Below are 23,601 nucleotides of genomic sequence, written 5' to 3' on the forward strand. Positions count from 1 at the left end.
AAAGTTGTTAAGCATTCTCACAACTTCCTAATTAATCAACATTATTTCAGAAGTTTGATTTTAAAAAATGTGAATTTGAACAATGGATGGTGTTCAGGGAATAATGGAAAAAAAATAAAAATGTATTATTTATTGAGCTAAAAAATAGCACAATTGGACTTAATATTTGGCATATTGTTTCTGGTTGTAATAAGTGCATTAAACATACAACCATACAAACAAACATATCTGTATTACAGAAGATCAAAAATCAGAAAATATTTAAAAAGAAAACATATTATGTTCATATTAGAAATAAATCATAAAATAATCTGTAATATATTTAAAAATAAATTTTCTCCTGTATGCATAACATTGTAGTATTCTCCTGCACACTTGACTTATAAATAAAAATCAACATAAGTAAATAGAGCCTTATCATATTTCAAAATGAAAGATTACGAATTTAAAAGATAATCATTCACTCCAGATTATTTTTAAAAAATAACGCAATTCCAATTAAATGTATCAAAGACACTTTATTAGGGTACTGACATAATAATTTTAAAGTTCATCTCAATATCCTAAACATCTCACTTGTCTACCACTAGAGAATCATTTTAATAAATTAAAAACAAAGAGGTAGATCTTTATTTACTATAATGAGAAAATGTCCAAGATATATTGAGTGAAACAAATAATTCCAGAAGCATACAAAACAGAATTTAGATCAGTATAGCTAGTATAATATTTTTTGAGAAGAAAATATTCATTCATATAAGTACAGAAAGTATCCAGAGGAAAACAGAACAAAGAGTTAACAATGATTTATTTCTAGAATATGGTTCTGGAGAGGATAAAAGGCAATAGAAGACAAGATAGTGGGAAAGAACCACTCTTATCAATATATTTATATATAATTTTATATATGTATATATAACATTTTATAACTAAATATAAAAACTGGATGAAAATAATACCCCAAATATATTTTTAAACAAGAGTAATTAAACATAATTTAATCTTTTAGATTAAGCAGTATGCCAAAAGCACCAGTAAAATAAAAATTTTAATAGAAGCACAGGTGTTTTCATATATATTTGTATATATATGTATATATAAATGAATTGAAATATCACTATAAATTGTTAATCATTAAGTATATCAGAAATGACATAAGTGCAAACATTCATATATATTTGTATATATAAAAACATATATATGAATACATAGTCCATACGCATAACATATAAATATAATGCATAAAATGTTAATGTATGTATCCATAAGTAACTACTTAATGATTTACAATTTAAACATAAAATTTTGTAGTTGTAATTAAGTGACATGAAATTGGGGAACTAGGTAAAATGCTTGACAATAAAAAGTTAGTTGATTTAATGCAAATAAAAAGCATGAGACTATTAGAAGAAAATAAAGTGAAAAGTTATTTACTATTTTTTTCAGAGAATCTTTGTACCATACAATAAAGACAGAAACAATAAAATAAAATATAGAATAATCTATATATAAATGAAATTAATTTTCTAATCATACAATCAAATCCCACCTAAAATAAATAAAAGCCAAATGGCAAGCTCTGAACAATTTGCAATGTTTATAGAAGCTAAAGGATTAATAAACTACTTAAAACCTATTATAAGTTAATAAAATTATGAACAGGCAAAGAAAATGAACATAAAATACAGAAATTAAAATATACAAATGTCAAATGTAAGAAATTGCATGTGTCACTAGTAATCACACTGAGGGTGAATATTAATAGAACAATAAAATATCATTTGATCTCAATTAGAACAAATCGCTGCAAAAAAATTTAAATGTTGAGGTGAGAAAATGAATTGAAATATCACTATAAATTGTTAATCATTAAGTATATCAGAAATGACATAAGTGCTAACATTATCATCCTAAATTTGCTTTTCCTGAAAATACTGAAAACACTACCAAAAGAGAATTGGAACCCATGTAAAATAAACATTATTCACTAACTAAAAATATATGTAGACGAATGCTTACTGTTATATAAAGATGTTCACAAGACAGTAAGCAAAAATGGCAGATTATAAGCAATTTGCTTACATTATTATTTTTGTGTAATAAAAACGCATACACAATTGTTTTAGAAAAAAGATCATAAAAGTTACATATATTTTTTAAATTTTTGCTCTTACATATTTTATCATTTTGAACATAAACATGTAATAAAATGGCATATCAATGAACAAAAGTATGAGAGAAAATTTTATATTAAAAAACTGGGCCACACAAAACTCTTTACCATAAAGTTAATCTATAGCGTTGAACTTTAGTGATATAAATTTATAAATATTTTGAAATAAAAATTTATAAAGAAGCTTTTCAAAGAAGATATCTAATTATTTTTAAAAGCCAGAAAATTTTTTAAAAAGTAAAATTCGGGAATGTAATTATTTATTCTTTCAGTAAGTATTTATTAAGCTTTTATTGTATATAAGACATGGAGTGAGGCACTGGAATTATAAAGTCCAAAAAAGAAAAAGTCATATGTTACCTTCTGCTGGGTAAATTAGATCAAGTAGTATTGGCAGACATTAATCAAATCATTATGAAAAAGAAGGGATTATCTCAACTTGGGTACATCTCAGATGGGTGAGCAAGAATAGAACAAGGTGGTTTGACTATACAAAGATGTCTGCAATGGCTTCCTGAGGAGCTGGTGAATGGGAATTCATTATATGGAGGTGAATGGTAATCTAGGGCCAGACTTACATCAAAACATTGTCAAAGGAGGGAGGATGCAAATAAGAGGAAAGCAAAATAAAGCCAGTGCTGAGAGTAGAGTCATCCATGATTGGAGATTGTAGAGCAAAGACAACGTAAAATGAAAATCTGTGAAGGCAGGGCCAGGTCATTCAGGTTTTTTTTAAAATTTTTTTTAGCTTATATTTTGGTTCTCATTCTATCAACAATAGGACTCCACTAAATTGCTTTAAATAAATAAAGGAGGATGTAACATGATCCACCTTTGTTTTGAAAGCTGCCCCTTACCTGTAGTAGAGAAAGAAATTCAATGGAACAAGAATCGAATTAAGGAGACTAAATAGGACAAAAATTATCACTAGTAAAGATGGAAAGACATGAATGAATTTGAGATATATTTAGGAGGTAAAATCAGTAAGACTCCAAGATAGCTTGCTTATGGAGTATGAGGGTGAGGATGGCTTTAAAGATAATTCCTGAGATTCTGATTTGTCAAAAGGGATAGCTTCATTCACAAAACAAGAAATACCAGGAAGAAAAACATGTGGAGAAAAGATATTGGCTTACTTTTGGAAATTAGTTTAAGATGTCTCAGATATCTGAATTCAGGTGTCAAGTAAGAAGCTGGTATATATTTATACATGCGGGGAACTCAGAGAAGAGGCCAAGCAACAGAGAAATAACATGTTTATTTTAGTGAATACATGGTAGTGTATTCTGTGTGTGTAAACCAGATCAGGAAGAAAGGGAGAGAGAGAGAGAGAGAGAGAGAGAGAGAGAGAGAGAGAGAGAGAGAGAGAGAGAGAGAGAGAGAGAGAGAATATGACGGAATAAGAGAAGACCACAAGGGTGTATCCATAAGAAAAACATAAAACTCGGTAGAGGAATTTTAACTTACAAAGATATGGAAAAGGTGCATGATTAAATGAAAAATGAATGAACCCATGTATAGAAGTCAAGGGAGGAAAACATTCAAAGAAAGAAAAAAGGCCAACTGTTAAATATTATTGAGATATCAAAGTAAAGCAAAGAATTTTTGTTTAAATGATAAAATTTGGTGATAATGAAGTCAGTGGCAACTTAGAGCTGTTTGGATGGCGTAGTGGGCTCTAATGCCACATGATAGTAGGCTGAAGAACTTAGCTATTGATGGGGAAAAGTTGACTGGGGTAGAAGCTTTTGTAAAGATTTTCTATGAAAGGGAAGTATAAGACAGAGCAGTAATGGAGGAGAATTTAAAGTTATAGGAAAATTCTCTCCTCTCTCTCTCTCTCTCTCTCTCCCCCCCCTTTCTTGAGTGGGAATACTCAAGTATGTTTAAAATCCTGTAAAAATGATGTAGATTCAGGTCAGCAAACTCTAACACACAAGCTAAATCCAACCTGCCACCACTTTTTGTAAATAGGTTTTACTGGGACACAAATGTACTCATCCTTTACATATTTTCTATAGCTTTTTGTACTATAGTGACAAAGTAGTTATGACATCGACCATATGGCCCATAAAGTCTAAAATATTGTCTGTCTTACTATTTGTAGAAATAGTTTGCTGCCCTCTGATCCAGATCAAATAAATAATTTGATTACATAAAAAAGTGACAGGTAACTGATAAGGTAAAATACTTAATGTCAGAGAGTATTGGATGGAGGAATCATACAGACATTGGCAGTATTATACCCTGGGAATTAGAACATTGATATAATTTCCTTTAATTTGAAGGTAATTCTCCACTAGTTCTTTGAAAAAAGTCAATAAATCTGTAGATCTTTAGCCATTATAAACAAGAATCAATTAATGAAACAGAACTTTAAGGCATTTACAATCTTAGGGAAAAATTACATCTAATGATCTAACAATTTTATTCTGTTTGTAAGAATACAGACTCAAGGAGCTAACATCCCTTATTTATAGTTTGTAACGCAGTGGTCTATAGTAATTGAATGAACAAATATATGACTAGAGAAGATGTTTAAGGATAATTATTACATAAACAATGTGCTATACATGCTAAATTTTCAATGAAATGTGGATTTTGTAAGAAACTGTAGTTTAACATTCTGCTTCACAGACATAAAAGAAAAATCTGAATAAAATTTATAATTTTTTCTCAGCATTATATCCAAAAGGGGTTCTACAAAGGCAAATTTTCATGAATATTTTGTACGTTTCAAGAGAAAACAATTTCTATATTATTTCAATGATTTTAGAGCTAGAAAAAGATAAATTATTAAATATAACTCGACTAATAAAGAACATAATATTGAGATCTCTTTTTATTTAAGAGATAATTGTAAATTACAAATCATAATGAGCTCAATATGAGCTGATCTGGAAAAGAATATAATGAAAGAACAACCACAATTTATTCCAGAAATACAAATCACATTTAATATTATGAAATAATATATAAAAAATTCATAAAATCAAAAACCAAAGTATAGGAAAAAAGATATTCCTCACCAAAAAAAAAAGCTAGAAATTCATTCAATAAATTTAGTGTCTCTCCTAATAATTGTTAATTTTTATAAATGAGACTATATGATAATTGTGATAAATAAGATTTTGCTAAAAAACAGTGTTTTCCTAGTTTAAAAATAGCACTGAGTCCAATGTTACCACATATTCGTATAGGTACACAATATATTTTTGTTGAATAAATATATGAAGTGGACCAAAATACAGCAGTCAAATTAAAGTTAGAAACAAAAAAAGTTGCTCCAAATCACCATAGTCATATAATGGCATTCTAGAAGATTTCCTCATCATATGTAGAAGTATAATAAATAAGAAATGTAACTATTTAAAAAGAGAAGATAAACACTTTGTTTTGCAAAATTATTTTTGAACTAATTTTTTTAAAAAATTATTATACTAGAATGAATGGATATATTCAAAATATGGATGCCTATAAATATGGACATAAATACATGTGCATTATCATATCTGTATTAGAATTTTAAAATGAATCAGATGAACACTCTTTAAAGGGGACATAGAAAGGAATGACATAAATCAAGCTCTATAACAATACTTTTTATAATATTTCCTTTTGAAAGATGTAGAGATTCAATTATTTCCAAATTGATTCATAGATTCACATAATTCTAGTCAAAATACCAAATACATGTGTTCAGGGAAGAGAGAGAGATGCAAAAATCTCATTTCAAATAGAAATGGTAAAGAAAAAACATGACAATTCTTTTTTAGTAGATGTGGAATTTAGTGGTTGGAGCAAGAATACTTATTTATAAAATGTAAAATATATTGTAAACTATAATAGCGTTTGAAAATATGGTTCTTACATTGTAAAAAAGAGTGAATTCTTGAGTGGAATATAGAAAGCACAAAAATGACCTGGATATATTAAAATTTTACATTATTATTAAGTAATATATACAGAGAGAATTATAATGTTTCAGCAGGAAAAAAACTAGTTCTCTATTTTACATGAATACGCTAAAGTATGTTTCAGATAGGTTAAGAATTAAACGTAAAAATAAACCTATAGAGGAAATTATTAAAATATAGTAAATATTTAGCACACACAGGATGAGTAAGACATTTTTAAAGTAAAAGCAATGTAAGAAAACATAATGAATAACGTTATTATTGTTGACCTCAAAGACTGTTTATATTCCACATTTCAAAATAAGAAATCCAGTAACACAAAATGCGAAAAAAAGGTTCTACTACACTAACGTCAAACATGTAAACATTACATGCTAAAAAATAACCTGTCAAATTGTTAAAAAAAGAGATAATAAATAATGTTAGGGGTATACGGGGAAACATGGGAACTCCTACATAATGCATGTGGTAAGATACAAAATATAAAAAGTTGTATTTTTGAGAGAGTAATTTTGGCAATGTGTTAAGTAGATTACATTTTTTATTCTTTCTGGCCTTGTATTTTCTTTTGTAGGAATCTATCAATATGATGAGGTAATTTAAGACATTTTTGTGACAGTGAAATGAACCATCGCAAATGTTCAACAAAAAAGGGAGGCATAAGTAAAAAAATGACACATCTTAGGAATATACTTTCAAAAATTATGTTTTTAAAAACATTCCTATTCATAATAAAATGTAAACTTTAAAGTAATACTATGCAATCATATACATACAGTTTCTAATATGAAATTAATTTTCTCTAATAGCCACAGTCACATACCTGTGCATATGATAGAATTTATGTGCCAGAATTTTTAAAGTATTATCTCTGCATAGTGGGACTTGTTGATAATTATTTTGATTATTTTTATAAATAACTTTATGTTTTCAGTATTTTCTTAAAAAGCATTCATTTACTTTGTAACTAGAAAATAATGGAAATTAAAATGTATCATGTTAATCCACAAAATTGTACTTGTTCATATATCAGAATAACCTGTATCTTTCTAATTGTTTAGTATAATTAGAGTAGAAATAGTCAAACATTGTAGGATAAAATCATATATTTGCTTATATAATTAATTATATAATCTGTTTCAATACATTTTTAGTAAAAAAACTTAGTGAGAAAGAGAATGAATGCCATCTTCTTTCTAGCCCAAGGATTCCTTGTCAATCTTCATGTTTTGTTGGAGAATCATATACACATTCCAAAGGAAGACGTTATACCAAAGGTAAAGGGGCAACACATTGGAATGCTGATTTTAAATCATCTCTTATCCTCCAGTTATTTGGGAAAAGCCACACTGTGAGTTGTCAGAGAACCAAAGAGATTATGATTTGCAAAAGTTAAAAATTTATATTTAAATTTTAAATTCCCTTACCTCTCAAGTTGCAAGATTGACATCTAAGCAACATTTCTCAGAAATTAAAAAAAAAGAAAAAAGAAAAGAAATTCTAATTAGAACACTACACGCCATGTCCCAAAGGTGAGAGAGGAAAAAGTGGTTGAGAATATTTGTTCTCTGTGGTTCAGAAGTTACAGAGCAAACAGCTACTATCAAATTGGAATCCCTAAATGCAATGAACAAAATGGAATTCCAGAGTGGCATGGACCTGGTGTCAGAACTTAATCACCAAAGACAAGGTGAGCATGGTTACCATGATGATAGCAAAGTCAAAGCAGTGATCAGAATACCTTGACTCAAAAAAGATCTATGATGCTGACTAGTGGATCATGGTGTCCCTAGAAGAGAGGTACGTAGAAATCCATTAAATTCTACTTGATCTGCATAAGTGGAAGAGTCCTAGCTCAAGTGAATAGAAGTCTAATTTGAATCACCAAGAGTCATGATCCCAAAATCAATTCCCAGACTTGAATCAGTTTACAGACCCAGAATCCACTGAATGAAAAGGCAGACAGCTCCCCTTGAGGAAAGACCCTGCTATACTACGAAAAATGTATGCTGTTAAACTTTCCCCCAGCCTTCTCCAGCAAGATCTATAACTATTTTCTAAGGTGACTGTGTATTGGGGAATGTGAAGTAATCAGACTTTTTGGGGATTACTCCACACAAACCCTGAAGTGACACTAATTTCTTGAAGATCCAAAACATCCCTGTGATCCTCCAGTCAGAGTAAGGGCTCGTGGAGGACAACTGATTAATGCCATTTTAACTCCGATCCATCTCACAGGGAGAACCCAAACCATGTTATTTCCCTAGTTCTATAGTACATAATCAAAATAGATATACTCAACAACTGGCAGAATCCCCTCATTGGAATAATTATGCTTTACCAATCATAAAGAAAATCATTTGTTTCCTCAAGCAAATGTAACATTACTATTTTGTCTTTATGGGGTTTGTTTGCGTGTTTTTTTTTTTTTTTTTTTTTTTTTTTTTTTTTTTTTTTTTTTTTGTCAGTGGTGCCCTCTCTTACTTCATAGCACACAATCATATCATGAGAAATATTCCACTGAAAAACTTAGAAAGAAATGTGATTCAGTTTAAAATATATTTCACTATGGGGACAATAATAAGAATGATGAAATACATATTTCTACAAATATAAGAGCTTATACTTAACCAATATAAATACTTATATATAAATTATTAAATTATATATAACACACATATATATGCCCTAGAGCCATATCAATTCTTCTTTAAATCACTTACTAATAACTTCTGAATTCAAAAGGAATATTTAATGTATTGCTGAAAACCCCCACTTGTCATGTGTGATGATGCATAAACACCTGGGGAATGAAAAACTGTTTCCAAGGCTGGCCACAGTGGCTCACACCTGTAATCCCAGCACTTTGGGAAGCCAGGGTGGGCAGATCGCCTGAGGTCAGGAGTTCAAGACCAGCCTGGCCAACATGGTGAAACCCTGTCTCTACTAAAAATACAAAAACTAGTCAGGCATGGTAGCACATGCCTGGAATCCCAGCTACTCAGGAGGCTGAGGCAGGAGAATCGCTTGAACCCGGGAGGTGGAGATTTCAGTGAGGTGAGATGGCACAATTGCAGTCTAGCCTGGGCAACAGAGTGAGACTCCGTATCAAAAAAAAAAAAAAAAAAAAAAGCCAAAAAACAAACAAACAAACTGTTCTGCTTATTAAAATGAACTGAAGTATGATATCTGATAAGATCGGGAATTTATAAATTGTTTCTCTAACTCCTTTATTCTTTAGACATAGTAACTACAAAATAATTATAAATGCTGCCTTCTTTGCAAGGTGAATAAAATGTTCGGTCAAGGGAGTATTTTACAAATCTTGGGGTATTATTAAATATTGCCAGCTCTGGTACCCAAACTAAATTACAGCTCAGACAAGGGACAGAAAGGTCATGTTTATTATTCACTTTAGTAAAAATGTAACCACAACACTTGTTTCTACATCAGGGAGTATTATAACCATCATTGTAACTAATAATAACAATGAAAATAATACAGCTACATTGTATTTTGCATTTTTCAGTAAACAGTAGGGCTTATGGTTAATAATCATTCATATTTACACTGAAGCTTTTTATGGCGGAGTTCAGAGTGGTTTTTGAATAGTACCTCATTAATCATTTCAACAAGTTACTTGGAAAGTTATTATCCTAGTTCAATAGATGAAAAAATTATATCACAGAAAGGTCAGATACATATTTACTTGTCCAATATTAAAGAAGTGAGTCCACTTCAAATCTAAGACCTCTTTTTCACCCCTTGATCTAACCACTGGACCAAGGCAATATTTGTCCATGTTGTGGTTTGACCATCAACCTAAAGTACTTCAAGGCTGACCTCTCTGCTATTACTTTTACAGAGCTATAAACAGGGAAGAAAATATCATTTTTTCATCTATGGTGACCATACTAAAAAAGACTCAAACCTAATTAATGTGTATTTCCATTGTTTCTTTAAGTCTTATTAGGAACAATTGACAAAAGTGGTATCAATTTACGACTGTAAATATCAAAGCACTTAAGAGTGAAATGAATGCATCATGATGAAATTTATGATGAAACAAACAAACATATTTTTAAGGTGTCATTTGAAAATAAATGTATTTAATATGAGTCAGTGAAAGGAAACAAGGAATCAACTTTTAATAATTTAACACCTCAAATATTTAGATCTTCAAGAGCAAGTGAAAGAATGTATGTTTCAGTTAATGTGGCTTGAGGAAGGAGGGAAGAATTGAAATGCAAATTTAGAATTTATACCCAAAGACTGTTTCTATTTGTCTCAATAAAATCATCACAATTTCAAGGCTTTACCTAATGACATTTTATTTTAAGAGAAGGCAACTAAACAACAATTGTTATACTTTGAAAGTGAAAAATATACAGTGAATACAAATTAAGTAGCACTATCCTTTCAAAATAAAAGAACATTTGCAGGGATTTTTTTCTGTATTTTTTGCTACTCCAAAATTACTGTCTATGTAATTTTGCTTTAAGTTTAAAAATTTAGCCCAAATAGAATCAAATCATAACTCTATATATTCCTATTTTGAAGCATATATTGCTTATTTAGATCCTAAAAATATAGTGAATTCTCTTAAACAACTCATCCATGTTTATCTTAGTTTGTCTGCTTTGTTAAAAATTTATTCATTTTTTGGTTTTAAATCAATGATATTTGAAGACCTGACCCATTAAAATGTAAGTAAAAGTAAAAATTATGTGTCATAAGTTTTGACATTATAGTTACCCTACACCTGACCATTGCATTCTAAAACCTGCAGTCAAAATGTTTACTATACCTTAATTACTTCTGCTAGAAGAACTTGTGTTTTAAAAAAAGATGGAAAAAGTGATTCTTCTTGCTAGATGTAATGATTGTATTTTTCCACTTTTCTCTGAGGTCTGCATTCAGTAAACAAAGAGATGAAAAACTAGGTAAAGAAGACAACATACCTTACAAGTTATGGTGTGTGGACATCCCAAAATTTGGAAAACAGTCATACCAAATTGAGGCAATGAGACAGGAAATAAAAAATTTCTGTCATTAAATTTCTTTTTATGTATCTTCCACAAATATTTAATTTTGAGACAATTCATATAAACTGGATAAGTTAGTACAGAACTGTGTTTATTAAAAAGCAATTATCTGTCTGTATTCAAAAGCAATACCATCTGTATTCAATATACATATTAATATCTTAGAAATATTTATAAAAGATACAGGAGTGTTTAATTGTATATAGCGGTTTAAATGAAATATTTCAAAGTTACTTTGATATTTATATTTTATTTCATTAATATAACATTAAACTATTAGTATATTTTATTTCCATGTACAAACAATAATGCTAAATGCCATAACCTTATTGAGTTATATATTTGCTCATATGCATTTATTTTTAGCACATTTGCTAACTTACTTTAAGCAAGTTTGCTAACTTATTTTAAGCAAATACATAATAAGGTTATGGTATTTATTATTATTGTTGTATATGGAAGTAAAATATACTAATAGTTTAATGTTTGTGTTCAGGGTTTTCCTTTTAATCATGCTTCCTCATTTTTTTTCTGAATTTCTTACATTTTCACCATTTTTAAATATTTTATTAATATGTATCAGCTTTGCTGTCATTTCATTCCCCAAACTTATGTTTGCAATATTATAATGTATAGATTTGACTTAAGGTCAAACTTTATGACATTAAATCAAATGACTTTGCTATCATTTCATTCCCCAAACTTAAGTTTACAAAACTTATGTAAGTATAAATTTAAGGTCTTACCTTTCATATATTTTTATTTGTAAGCTTTAGAGACAGCCCCTAAGTTTTGCCCAGGTTGGAGCACAGAGGCTATTCATAGGCTCAAACACTGCTCAGGACAACCTAGAACTTTTGGCCTTAAGCAATCTTACTACCCTAGCCTCACAAGTAACTAGGACTATAGGTGTACCATATTACCTGGCCTCCCTTGTAAAGGACTAATTTTCCATGGTTATGTTGTTTAGACTTTAATTTCTCTTGACAGTGAAAGCATTATTTTTAAACTCTTTAGCAGGAGTTTAAATACAGTCTTTGAACTTATCTAGCAGCTTCTAGCAGATGTTTATTTAAAAAACCAATTGTTTGATACCTTAGGAAATATTGTGCTTTTTTTCTCAACCTTTCCTACCTTACAGTTACAATTTGAATGGCTTATGGAGTGCATGAGAAAAATAGTCCTGTAATTTCTTTTTCCTTTCATGAATATTGAGATTTTATTAAACTGACTCAGTGAATGATGGTTCTTCTGGTACTATAAAAAGCAATTTTAATTTTTAAAACATATTCAATATCACTTCATGCTTTTCCCTGATCAAAAGACATACTAGTTTTTCAAAACTCTCAGTGTCTAGTGATATACAGGTTGCTTCTGCTTCGCTTTGATTTAGTGAATCATGAAACTCTAGAGACATGAAAATTCAGATGAGTCACCAAATCCCCAGTGAAAATGTTACTGAGCAACTCCTAAAGCAGAAAACTATCTCTAAATGCAGTTCCTGAGAAGAACTAGGGATGATTACATTTTATAAACACAGAAAGGTCTCACGAAGGAAATTCTGGCATCCTGTGGATATTATCGGGGTGTGTGAAAAGCTACACATTCCTAAGACCGCAGACTTCTCAGCTTGGAGTCTGAGAGAGCGATCATTTATTAAAACCTTGTCGGTGAGATGCTAATACAAACTAATTCCAGAAAAAAAAAAAAGGGGGGGGGGTCATTTATTGTCAGTTTAAAATATTTCCTAAATTAGCTATGTCGGTCTTTTTTTTGGCAGTTGTAACTCTTCACCACTACCATTTGTGAATTCTAATGAAAACTCTATTCACAAATAGATTTTAATTGGACCTAATTCAGACAATCGATTTTTTTAAAAAGCGGACAGTTTTAAGTGCTTTCAAAATATCTAGTTACTTAGCAGAATTTCAAAGACATATGTGTGTGGGAGTGTGCACTCATGTGTTCACGTGTTTGTATGTGTGGGTTTTCCCCTCAGGCATAAAGAAATTGTGTGGCTGCTCACCTGGGCACCCCAGTTTTTAGTAACTCAAGAAGCTCTTTCTTTTCTCATTGACAAATGAATGTAAGTAGCTCAGTCTTTTTCTCCATAGCTCATCCTGCTTTTTTAGTTCTGAGAATGACCATTGAGATTTTACAAATTTTATGCTAATCTGAGAATTGCTTTGTGTTGGGAAACACTGCGCCAGCTGAGTCACTCGTCTGAGCGATGCATCACAGAGAAATGAAGTGACCAGGCTAAAGTAACACACAAAATGGCAATATGTAGTATAAATGCAGACTTGACTGTATGTTATATTTTGTTTTTTAAAAAAGAATTTTAGACTACATAGATGTAAGATACTTATAATTTATATTTTGCTTATTTATTTATTTTGAGATGGAGTCTTGCTCTGTCGCCCAGGCAGCAGTGCAGTAGTGTGATCTTGCACTGCATCCTCCACCTCCTGGGTTCAAGTAATTCTCTTGCCTCAACCTCCCTATTTACTGGGATTGTAGGCATGCATCACCATGACCAGCTAATTTTTGTTATTTTCAGTAGAGACAGGTTTTCACCATGTTGGCCAGACTGGTCTCAAACTCTTGACCTCAAGTAATCCACCCTCCTTGGCCTCCCAAAGTACTGGGATTACAGGCACGAGCCACCGCGCCTGACGATACTTAAGATTTTTAGATATGATAATGCATTTACCTTAAGGACCATATTCCTAACTAAAAAAAATCTTGGTAATTTTGACCTCAAATTTTTGTTACTAATAATTTAAATTGTAGTAACAAAATTTAATTAATTTTGATGGACATTAATTCTGATGTAAAAATGTTTATATTCCGTCTCTCACACACACACACACACAAACACATACATATATACAGACATACATACATGGATAAACTCATATACAAACATACACACATTCTATTTAATATACAAATACAGTTTCAATTATAACATTGTATCATGACACAGTTGTAGTCAGCCATCTAAATAGTTTGTTTTCTATAGCTTTATGTTGATAAACCATTAATTAAACTTAAGGTAACTGGGTCTGTTTTCCTTAGAATCGTCTTTGTACATACATTTCACTTAGTAGTCCTTGGAAATTCACTTAGCACACTGCAAAATATCAAATATCTAACGTGTGAGAAGAAGTTAATGGTCTACTCTATGCCAATTGTTTGAATCTGACCTAACATAGTCAATAAATATAAGTTGTTAGAAATGGTTTATACCACCCTCTGCATAACAGTGAAAGAAATTATATAACCCGAACTGAAAACCAGTATTTTTTTTAATTTTGCTCAATTTTGAAGAAAGTAACAAAAATATTAAATATTTGGAAAATATACACCTATAATGCCACCTTTACTGCTATTTTCCTAATAGCAGCACTGTTAGCACTATGGGATCATTAAACTTTATATTTCAATTACTTAACTATTGAAACATTTTGGATGGAGAGTCTCTTTAGAGACTACATTCATTCATTTTAAGTTTTTACCAATTTAATTTTTTTAAATGTACAAACCACACTACAAATGTTCTTTCTTGTCCTGTATTCACATTGTCTAATATATAAAGGCCCTTGTTATTTTCAGTTGATGAAACAAATTCTAGAAGAACTAGAAATTCAAAACTTTGTTCTTTAAAATTTCGAAGGGAAAATTTGATATGCAGAATGAAGCAACTTTATAGCCCTGATCATATATATATATATATATTTTTTTTTTTTTTTTTTTTTTTTTTTTTGAGACGGAGTCTCGCTCTGTCACCCAAGCTGGAGTGCACTGGCCAGATCTCAGCTCACTGCAAGCTCCGCCTCCCGGGTTCACGCCATTCTCCTGCCTCAGCCTCCCGAGTAGCTAGGACTACAGGCGCCCGCCACCTCGCCCGGCTAGTTTTTTGTATTTTTTAGTAGAGACGGGGTTTCACCGTGTTAGCCAGGATGGTCTCGATCTCCTGACCTTGTGATCCGCCCGCCTCGGCCTCCCAAAGTGCTGGGATTACAGGCTTGAGCCACCGCGCCCGGCCCTGATCATATTTTTTAAGGAGATAACATTATGCCAAGCTACACAAGCTATTTTTAAAAGGAAATATTTGCATTTTATCTATTTATAGTAACACCTTACAGTTTTAGGAAAAGCTGTATCATTTTGGCTTTAAATTCTCTTTTCTGAGTACATATTGAGGACAAAGTGAATGATTCAGTTCAACCAAGCACACTGATCCATTCAAAGTATGATGATTGAGATGTATGTATCCCTTATACTTGTGCTATATGTCATATTAATTACTCATAACTATCTACTCTATTTCTCTTTTATAGATATGAACAATTATTACTGTCCAAATTATTAAAATATTATCCCTCATTTTATCAGTATGGTATGTGCACATGGACTTTTCAGAATTAAAAGTTGTAAAACATAGAGACAAAATTATTTAATTTGAAAATTGCATGCTATATTTGTATGGAAGTTCACAAACACCAATCTAATCAATAATCTCAACTGAAAAAAAAAATCCTCTCAAAAAAAAAAAAAAACAAACAAAATGGATCTTGTAACCATATTTAGGTAATGGTAACTGAATATAAAGTTAGGTGGAAAGTAGAATTTTAAATTTAATGCAATTTTTATTTCTTCAAGGCACTATCTTAGAAAATTAGCATTTGGTGCTAAGTTTCCCAATTAAATATTTATGGCTTTATTGGGTAGAGTTTGGTGTTTTGAATATTTTTTTTTAAAAAACCTACCTCACAAAAATGTCTTATAAATATATTAATGGTTCTCTGCTAAACTAGTGATATATGAGACTTATGAAACAATGTCAGGTTAAAATTCAGCATACTTCTACTATTCCAAAAACATTGTAAACTTAGGCAAATCACTGCCCTCTCTTGACTCTGTTTTGTAGAGAAATTTTGTCCAAAGGAATATTTCTCAATAGGAGAAATTTTACTCTGAGTGACAAAGAAGCAGGAAGTAATTAGGACTTTCTGTATAACAATTTCTAAGAGTTTGCTTTTCCTCATTGTTTATATCTACCTATAACTGTAATATAGTAAACATTCTGTCCAAAAATAGGGTGACCCCTGCAATGTTTGTTTTTGTATGTTTTTGTTTTAAAACAAGCTGAAATTCATTTAAATGTAGTTTTATAGCACCCCCCCCATCCTAAATGGACATATGATCTTAAATGTAGAGCCTTCTAATTTCCATGTTTTAGGCCACAGAAAGTTTGAGCTACTTCAGTAAGGATTCCATTTTGACTCAACAGAATTATTACAATATTTAATTACATTCTTCATTATTTAATGCCTTAACAACACATTCATTTCCAACAATACTAGTGCAATTTCCTGACATTAAATGTCAATCTATATAACACATACAATATCAAAATGTGTTTTTAAACACACGTTTTAATTAAATGAACCGTCTTTTAAATTTGTTTCTATCATGGTAATGCCTAGGGTTTTTGATGCAATAATCTGTGAAACTTAAGATCTCTGGAAAAGTTTTAGAACCCCGGTTCTCAAGTCCTGGTTCTTTAAGAATGCTTCTTTCTTCTTGGTGATTCTTAAAAATAAAAATCAGCATTCTACTCCAAAAGTCAAGAGAAAATGAATTAATGCATCTAGATTTTTCTTTTCTTTTTATGTTACCAGCCTTTAAGAGGATCACAAAATATAAGGAGAACCCAGAATAAAATATGATGAACTTGTGTTACTAATACTCAAGTATATTGTATAATTGTGGGCCTGCAATAAAAACATCAAGCCTTGTTAGACTTTTATAGAAAATCTTTTATTCTCTTTAATTTTTAAGGGCAATTGCTTATACAGTTTCCTTTTAGGAATTTATTATCTGGGATTACTTCTCTTATTTTCAATGACACACAAAAAAGGCGAAAATGAACTCTTTGAAGAACAGTTCAATAGTCCAAATTGTACTGTTAGAGATTATTTCAAATTCAGTGCTTTGTCTGAAAACATTTTCATTAGCATTTGCAGTTAGGACTATGGAAAAATTGGAGTATACACTATCAAAGAGCAAATTATATTTTCCAACTGTTAACTAGCATTAGAAAGGGCAACATCTTTAAGTACTCATTAAAACTGTCTTTTGAAAGAGTAATCATCTAAAATCCGATACTAAAACATTATATTCCCAGACTTTAACCTCTCTTCACTAGTTTCTCCCAGCAACAAGGCCTTGGTAGTCAGTCTTTGCATATAATGATCAACTTTACCAAGAAAAGAACAATTTACATCCTGTATTATTTATTGACAAGTTTGAAATTTGTGACTATGTGTCTACTCATTAACATGTTCCTGTAAGTGATCTTTAAAATTAAATAATCAGAAACCGGGTCCAAATTTATTCTTATAAAAACAAAAATAATATAACATGGAAGGTACGCCTTTATTTGAGGCTGTTACAGAAAGGGAGAACACCCAGAACTCAAACCTCTCTCCTTTTATTTATGAATATTTGTATCACTCACTTCTGAATAAGTTTAACAAGAATACATATCATTTCTTTTGGGGATGACAGCAATACTGACAAACAGTCCTTGCTATGACTGCCATTTTGTTATTGCTAAATCATCCACAAAATTGTGACCTGATTTTAGTTACCAGGGACAAAGCCAAAGCATGGAATTGAAGTTTCATTCTGATTAAACACAAATAGCCAGTGCATAAAAACCTTTTAAATCAGATCTATAACCCAGTAATTAAAAAACAAAACAAAACAAAAAAAACAAAAAAAAAAAAAAAGGAAGGAAGAAAAAGTAAGGAAAGGAAAGAGTGAAAGAAAGTAGGAAAGAAGGAAAAAAAAATAAAAGACACCTTAGGAGCCTGATACACAGTAGGCCTCTGACATTCTCTATGCTGGTATAATAACTAAATGGCAAGTAACACGGGTGTAAGATCCCTGTTGCATGCTTTCATTCAAACTAAAAATTTACAACAAAATCAACCCTTGGGAAAATTGCTCTTTGGTTTAAATCTTCATTACCTTCTGGAATTTTGGTAAACTCACTTTATTTTTAAATTAAGCTGGCCCCTCTTCTTTACTCCATTACAAAAGTCAAACACCAAGAACCAGACAGAAATTTCAGAACGAAAAGAGTTTTGTTTGTATGTGTGTTTTTAAGTCCAACCCCTGTATACAAAATTGTTAAAAAGCAGATGTTTTAACATAGTGCTTTATTCCAACTTATCCTTGAATGAACTTCCTTCAAGTTTCAACCATTAAAAAAAGAAAAAAAAGAAAAAAAAAGCAGTCAATTTCCTGGTGGTTGTAATTTAATTAAGTAACCTTTCATACTGAGCAAAACCCAAAAGCAAAAGGGTCATTAATCTTTCTAGTGATTAGAGACACCTCTAGGGCTTCAAACATTTACCTCTCCTTCCCCGCAGTAGAAATGCTTTTAGGAGGATCATGGTTCATACCTCACATTCCCTGGAGCCAGAGATGGTATATGTGCAGGGCCCAGATCCATTAACCGATATATCCATGGTCTCAGAGTTTGTAGGCTTGTAGTCCACATAATACTCCTGTAAAGGGGAATTCATTTGTCTTTCAGACTCTCTGGCCTTTTTCCGCCGCCTCTTCATAAGAGAGTGTTGCTGGAGTTGTTTCATGCTGGCTGGGTAGCGTTTCCAAGACACATAGATCACCAAGAGGATCATGGCCACTGACAGAAAGAGAGCCACACTCCCTGCAATAATTTTGTGAAATGAAACATGCTCATACTCTTGCTCTGTGCCAGGAATCTGAAACCCTGGGGAAGGGCTTGGTGTTTCAAAGGTGGGTTGGGCGACGTCAGGTTTGAAGATGGTAGGTTTAGGGATAATCAGAGGTTTCTGGGGAGTTTGGGGCACCAGGTGTGATCTTTCTGTGTTGACCACCTGGACTTCAGAACAGATATTGTATGTTTCCACTGCATCACTAACCTTTTCACCCTGGATGTGCTTAGGTCCTGCACATATCATGGTGCTTTCCTTATTTCCTTTGAAATTCTTAAGCCAATAAAATAAAGGACAAATGCTCCGACTGCATTCCCACATATTTCCAGACAAGGTGATGGATATTAATGATATCCACGCATTGACAGTTTCCTGTGAGATGTTGGTGAGCTTGTTGGAATCCAAATTCAATTTTTGTAAATTGGGGAGGCATTTAAATGTGCCCGGCTCAATTCCTTGGATGTCATTCCCTGATAAATCCAAGTTGTGTAAGGAACTCCAAGTCCATGTCAAACCTTGGCTAATGGAGCGAATCCTGTTCCATTGTAAGTAAATTGAGCGGAGGTTGAAGAGACGTGGAAAATGAGCAAAGTTGATCTTGGAAAACTGGTTGTGCTCCAAGTGGAGCTCCTTTAACTTCAAGAGGCCAGCAAATGCATTTCGGGACAAGCTGCGAAGACGATTGTAACCCAAATCCAAAAAATCAAGATTCCGACAGTCTTGAAAAACTCTTATGGGTACAGTCTTTAGTGAGTTAGATCTCAAATGCAAAATGATGAGTTTCCGAAGGCCTTTAAACTGTTCAGATTGCAATGTCTGAAGCTTATTGTAGGAGAGGTCCAGATTGCGGAGATTGGGAACTGGGTGAAATGTTTTATTGTGCAGATAAGTAATTTTGTTGGAGCTTAGAATTAATTCTTTCAGTCTACGGATCCCTTGAAATGCATCTTCATCCACTGAGCTAATGTAATTATGGTCAAGATAAAGCCATATAAGCTGGTTAAGGCCGGCAAACTGATTGGATTTGAGCTTCTGAATGCTGTTGAACCTTAATGATAAGCCTTGTGACCCTCCAGAAATGTTCTCTGGGATATCTGCGAAAGCATGAGACTCACAGTACACAATTTTGCCATCACATCTGCAGTTCTTTGGGCAAGCTCTCTGAGCCCCCGTGAGCATAACAAGCAGCAGTGTAGGAAGTAGCACCAGCACCACACTCATGCCTTTCAGCTGCGTAATTAAATGGAAACCTACGATATTAAAAAAAAGACAGATGCACATTGTGAAGCTATTAAAATAAATCACCGCCGGTTTACCAATAACAGGGGCATTTCCTCTACTGTAGGAATGGGACAGTTGATTTAAGGAAAATGCATTAACATTTCGAGCATTATTTTCTTCAGTGTTGCATGTTTGCTGCTTAGGTTTCACTTTTTCTTCCTTGATCTTCAAATCACCACAGTCCCATAGAACTAAGAAAAGCCTTTTTGAGTTTCAGGAGTTCCTATTTATTTCAACATTGAAAAGCACAGAGCCTTTCTCACCACTGAATGCTGACATTTTAATAATAATAATATTTGGCTAGCCACTGTATTGAATGACAGTACCAAAAGGAAGTGTACGATGTACTCTGGTAAGGTCAAAAATGTGACATAGTAAACCTGGTACCTGTACGTTTTTCCTAGTTGAGCAAACAGTCTGTGATTTGGCAAAAGAGCTTCAGTAAGCTGTCAAGGTAACCCAAGTTTGCCCTGCCTGAATCGTGTACTTATTGTATAATAGGATCGCAATGTGTGAGCTCTGGAAAAACAGCATTGAGACTAGTATAGGCAGCCAATGAAGCATTGGATGAAGACAAATAACAGTACGAGGTGCTCTCAAGTTGTTAATAAGCATAGATTATTGCATACTGTGGCTCCCTGCCCAATGATACAGGAGCTAAGACATCTAAATACTCATAACAGAGAACACTCCAAAGTTAAGACTGTCAAAATTCTTATTAAGTATTTGCCTAAAAAGCAAAAAATATTGTGTAGTGTTACTTTGTCATTATTTTAAACAGAGTTGCTTTTGCAAATTCGAAGGATAAACAAGGAAAGAAGCAGCCAACTACTATTTTTCTCCACATCACCCTGATCTCTGCTCAATTCTCACTGACTTTTTTCTCCCCAACCTCAATTAACTTCAGAAAGCCTGCAAAGTTATAATCTATTGGCACTTACACTGCATTTCCAAGTCATTGCATGTTAAGGGACTTCTTTCCTCTATCAACAGTAGATTTATTATTTCTTAATGGAGAGAAAAAAAAGAAACAACTACCATGTGTTGCAGTTTCTTTTTTTTTCCTTAAATTTTTAAAATTTTAACCAAGAGGCAATCAACCAAATCCCTGATCTAAAACCCATCTTTCTTCTCAGTTAAGTTTTTTTTTTTTTTTTTAATTTAAAACCCGATCTTGCTGTCTGTCCTCTTGCCAGCTACAGACTCATTGAAATACATTCCAGCTCTTCCAGACAGGAGAAAGGGGGGGGGGGGGGGGGGGAAAGCCAGTCACACTTGAAAAAATAAGACTGGCAAATGACTGCTGGAAATTCGGAAGCTGTGTTCAGAATCCAGCTTCAAAGATAAAACAAGCCCTTGTGCAACCTCTGATAAAGTAAAGACCCCACCCCTACACACACGCAGCAAAGTGTTAATAGTCATCGTGACAGCTACCAGAAACATAAGCCTCGTTAATATTATCAAGAAATAGAAGCAAACACAATATTTATCTCATGCTCAATTCCCAAGCTGTGGATGTGCAGACAGCAGAGACAGTCTTAAAGATATTTCTCTAGAGTCTGTTTAAGTTCGTGTTGTGCATTTACAGATTAAAAAAAAAAAAAAAACACTGCAAAAAGGAAAATGATCTAAAAATATAATAGCAAGTATAGTGAATCAACTGGCAAACTCAAAGGCTGCTGCTCTTTGCCTGTTTCCCGTCTTTTATCTGCTAATGCCACGACTGAGGATAGGAAGCCAAGAGGATCAGCTTTGCTCAGAAGGAAACAACAAAAGTTCACTTACCCATCCTTTGTCATCCAAAAACGTTTCCCCCCTCTCTCAGCTTTCTTCTTATTTGGTCTCTTGTGCAGAAACCACCACCACCTTCATGACACAGTGCGGCTGTCATTCACACCATTCTGATCCCGCATGTGAGCTAGTAGCCCCATAAAAACTTCCCCGAGAGGACAGGCAAAAAAAAAAAAAAAAAAAAATACATATATATATACATATATATATATATAAAAATCAGCACAGGGTGGGATGGTGGGGGGGCAGGGAAAAGGAAGCCGTTGGGGGAATAGAGAAGGGGGAGGGCCTCTAGGCTCTGAGGACCATTGTGTAATTCACCAGAGACCCATCAGCAGTAATTGGCAATCTGTGCAAAAGAGCTACAGCCCATCTCGGAGGTAACCAACTTCTCCGTAAAAAGAGAGGAAAAAAAGAAAATCTTCAGAATACCTGGCATTCCTTATTGTGCTGGCTTTTGCCATTCCCAGATAAAGCAATTCATCCTCTGGATTTTCAGTTCTTGAAGCAAGTAGGCCTCCTGTGCTGTATGAGACCCCAGTTTAAAAGCTATGCAGGCTAGGTTTATCCATTTAGCTGGTCAGGTTTAAAGTGTTTTGTAGCTGTGCTGAGAGGCAGCCCTTGTCTAATTCAGAAGGCTTTCCAGAGACTGATGATGCTCAGAGCTTGTTGGTGCTAATGCTTGAGTTTGTGATACACTGAGTGCCCTCCGCTGGAGAAAACAGATTGCACATTAAAGACGGGAACAAGTGAGCCTGTCAGTGGTGTGCAGCCTTCCCTTGCTCAGAAAGGGAAATTAAAGGCACAGAATCACTATTTTGTTTCTCTCCAATAATTTAAAAGGTTTATGCCAAGGAGTTCCTTTTAGTTATACCAAATATTAAGTAAAATACCGCTTCTCTAAATGCTATGCAATTAATAATTTTTCAAAGTTGCCATGACCTGAATTTTGTTTTATCTGCACATGTCACTGGAGATGTATCATCTTTTGCAAATGACAGAAATCGTTGAAATTTAAGTTTTATTCACTGTTGCTGTTGGTTTGTTTTATTTATTTACATTGTTTTAAACTAACCACTTACAGAAGCAATCTTACTCAACGGAAAAATGCAATTTTAATCAATTTTAAACAGGTTACATTTAAAATGTTTAACTCTGATTTTAAAATTCTCAACCTTTGACAATAAAATGCATTTTACAATTTTGTACATTTTATTGAACAATCTAGAACATTACTTTCTAAAAGTTTACATTTTAAATCTTAAAGCAGGTATAATCTATAGTATATTACCAAATGTGAAGGTAACTAAGGGATAAGAGTAGAATTCTAGCTTGACGTTCTTAGTGCAGCCACTTTCCTTAAATCATCTACATTTAGAATGCAAATCATTTCTTATGCAAATCACTTATTGTAATGTGCATTCCCAGAAAAACAAAAGCACTTGAGTTCTGCATTATCATGGTATTACTCTAAAATGTGCAGAATATCTTCAGAAGTAGAAGGGATGACATGATAAAACACCTGATATGTGTAATTTAAAAGAACCTACACACTTTCTTTAAGCTTGTACAGACATTGAAAAACATACATATAATGCATCACCTCCATTTTTTCC

General features: G+C 32.5%; 1 protein-coding gene across 3 annotated transcripts in view; it reads right to left on the reverse strand.

Moving 5' to 3' along the window:
- Window positions 1-22,742, reverse strand: part of LRRTM4 (leucine rich repeat transmembrane neuronal 4) — a 790,142-nt gene extending 767,400 nt beyond the window's left edge. The window contains exons 1-3 of one of the 3 annotated variants that reach the window (XM_030921782.1): window positions 22,418-22,742; window positions 21,980-22,060; window positions 18,617-20,163 (exon numbers count right to left, since the gene is read on the reverse strand). In XM_030921782.1, coding sequence (XP_030777642.1) covers window positions 18,617-20,163; window positions 21,980-21,983 — 1,551 coding nt within the window. In that variant the 5' untranslated portion in view covers window positions 21,984-22,060; window positions 22,418-22,742. Of the gene's footprint in view, window positions 1-18,616; window positions 20,164-21,979; window positions 22,131-22,417 lie in introns of all 3 variants that reach the window. The other 2 variants (XM_030921780.1, XM_030921779.1) reach the window with 2 other exon arrangements.
- Between the last annotated feature and the right edge of the window lie 859 nt (window positions 22,743-23,601).

The sequence above is a fragment of the Rhinopithecus roxellana genome, chromosome 17, assembly GCF_007565055.1.
Source record: "Rhinopithecus roxellana isolate Shanxi Qingling chromosome 17, ASM756505v1, whole genome shotgun sequence".
NCBI classification, from domain to species: domain Eukaryota; kingdom Metazoa; phylum Chordata; class Mammalia; order Primates; family Cercopithecidae; genus Rhinopithecus; species Rhinopithecus roxellana.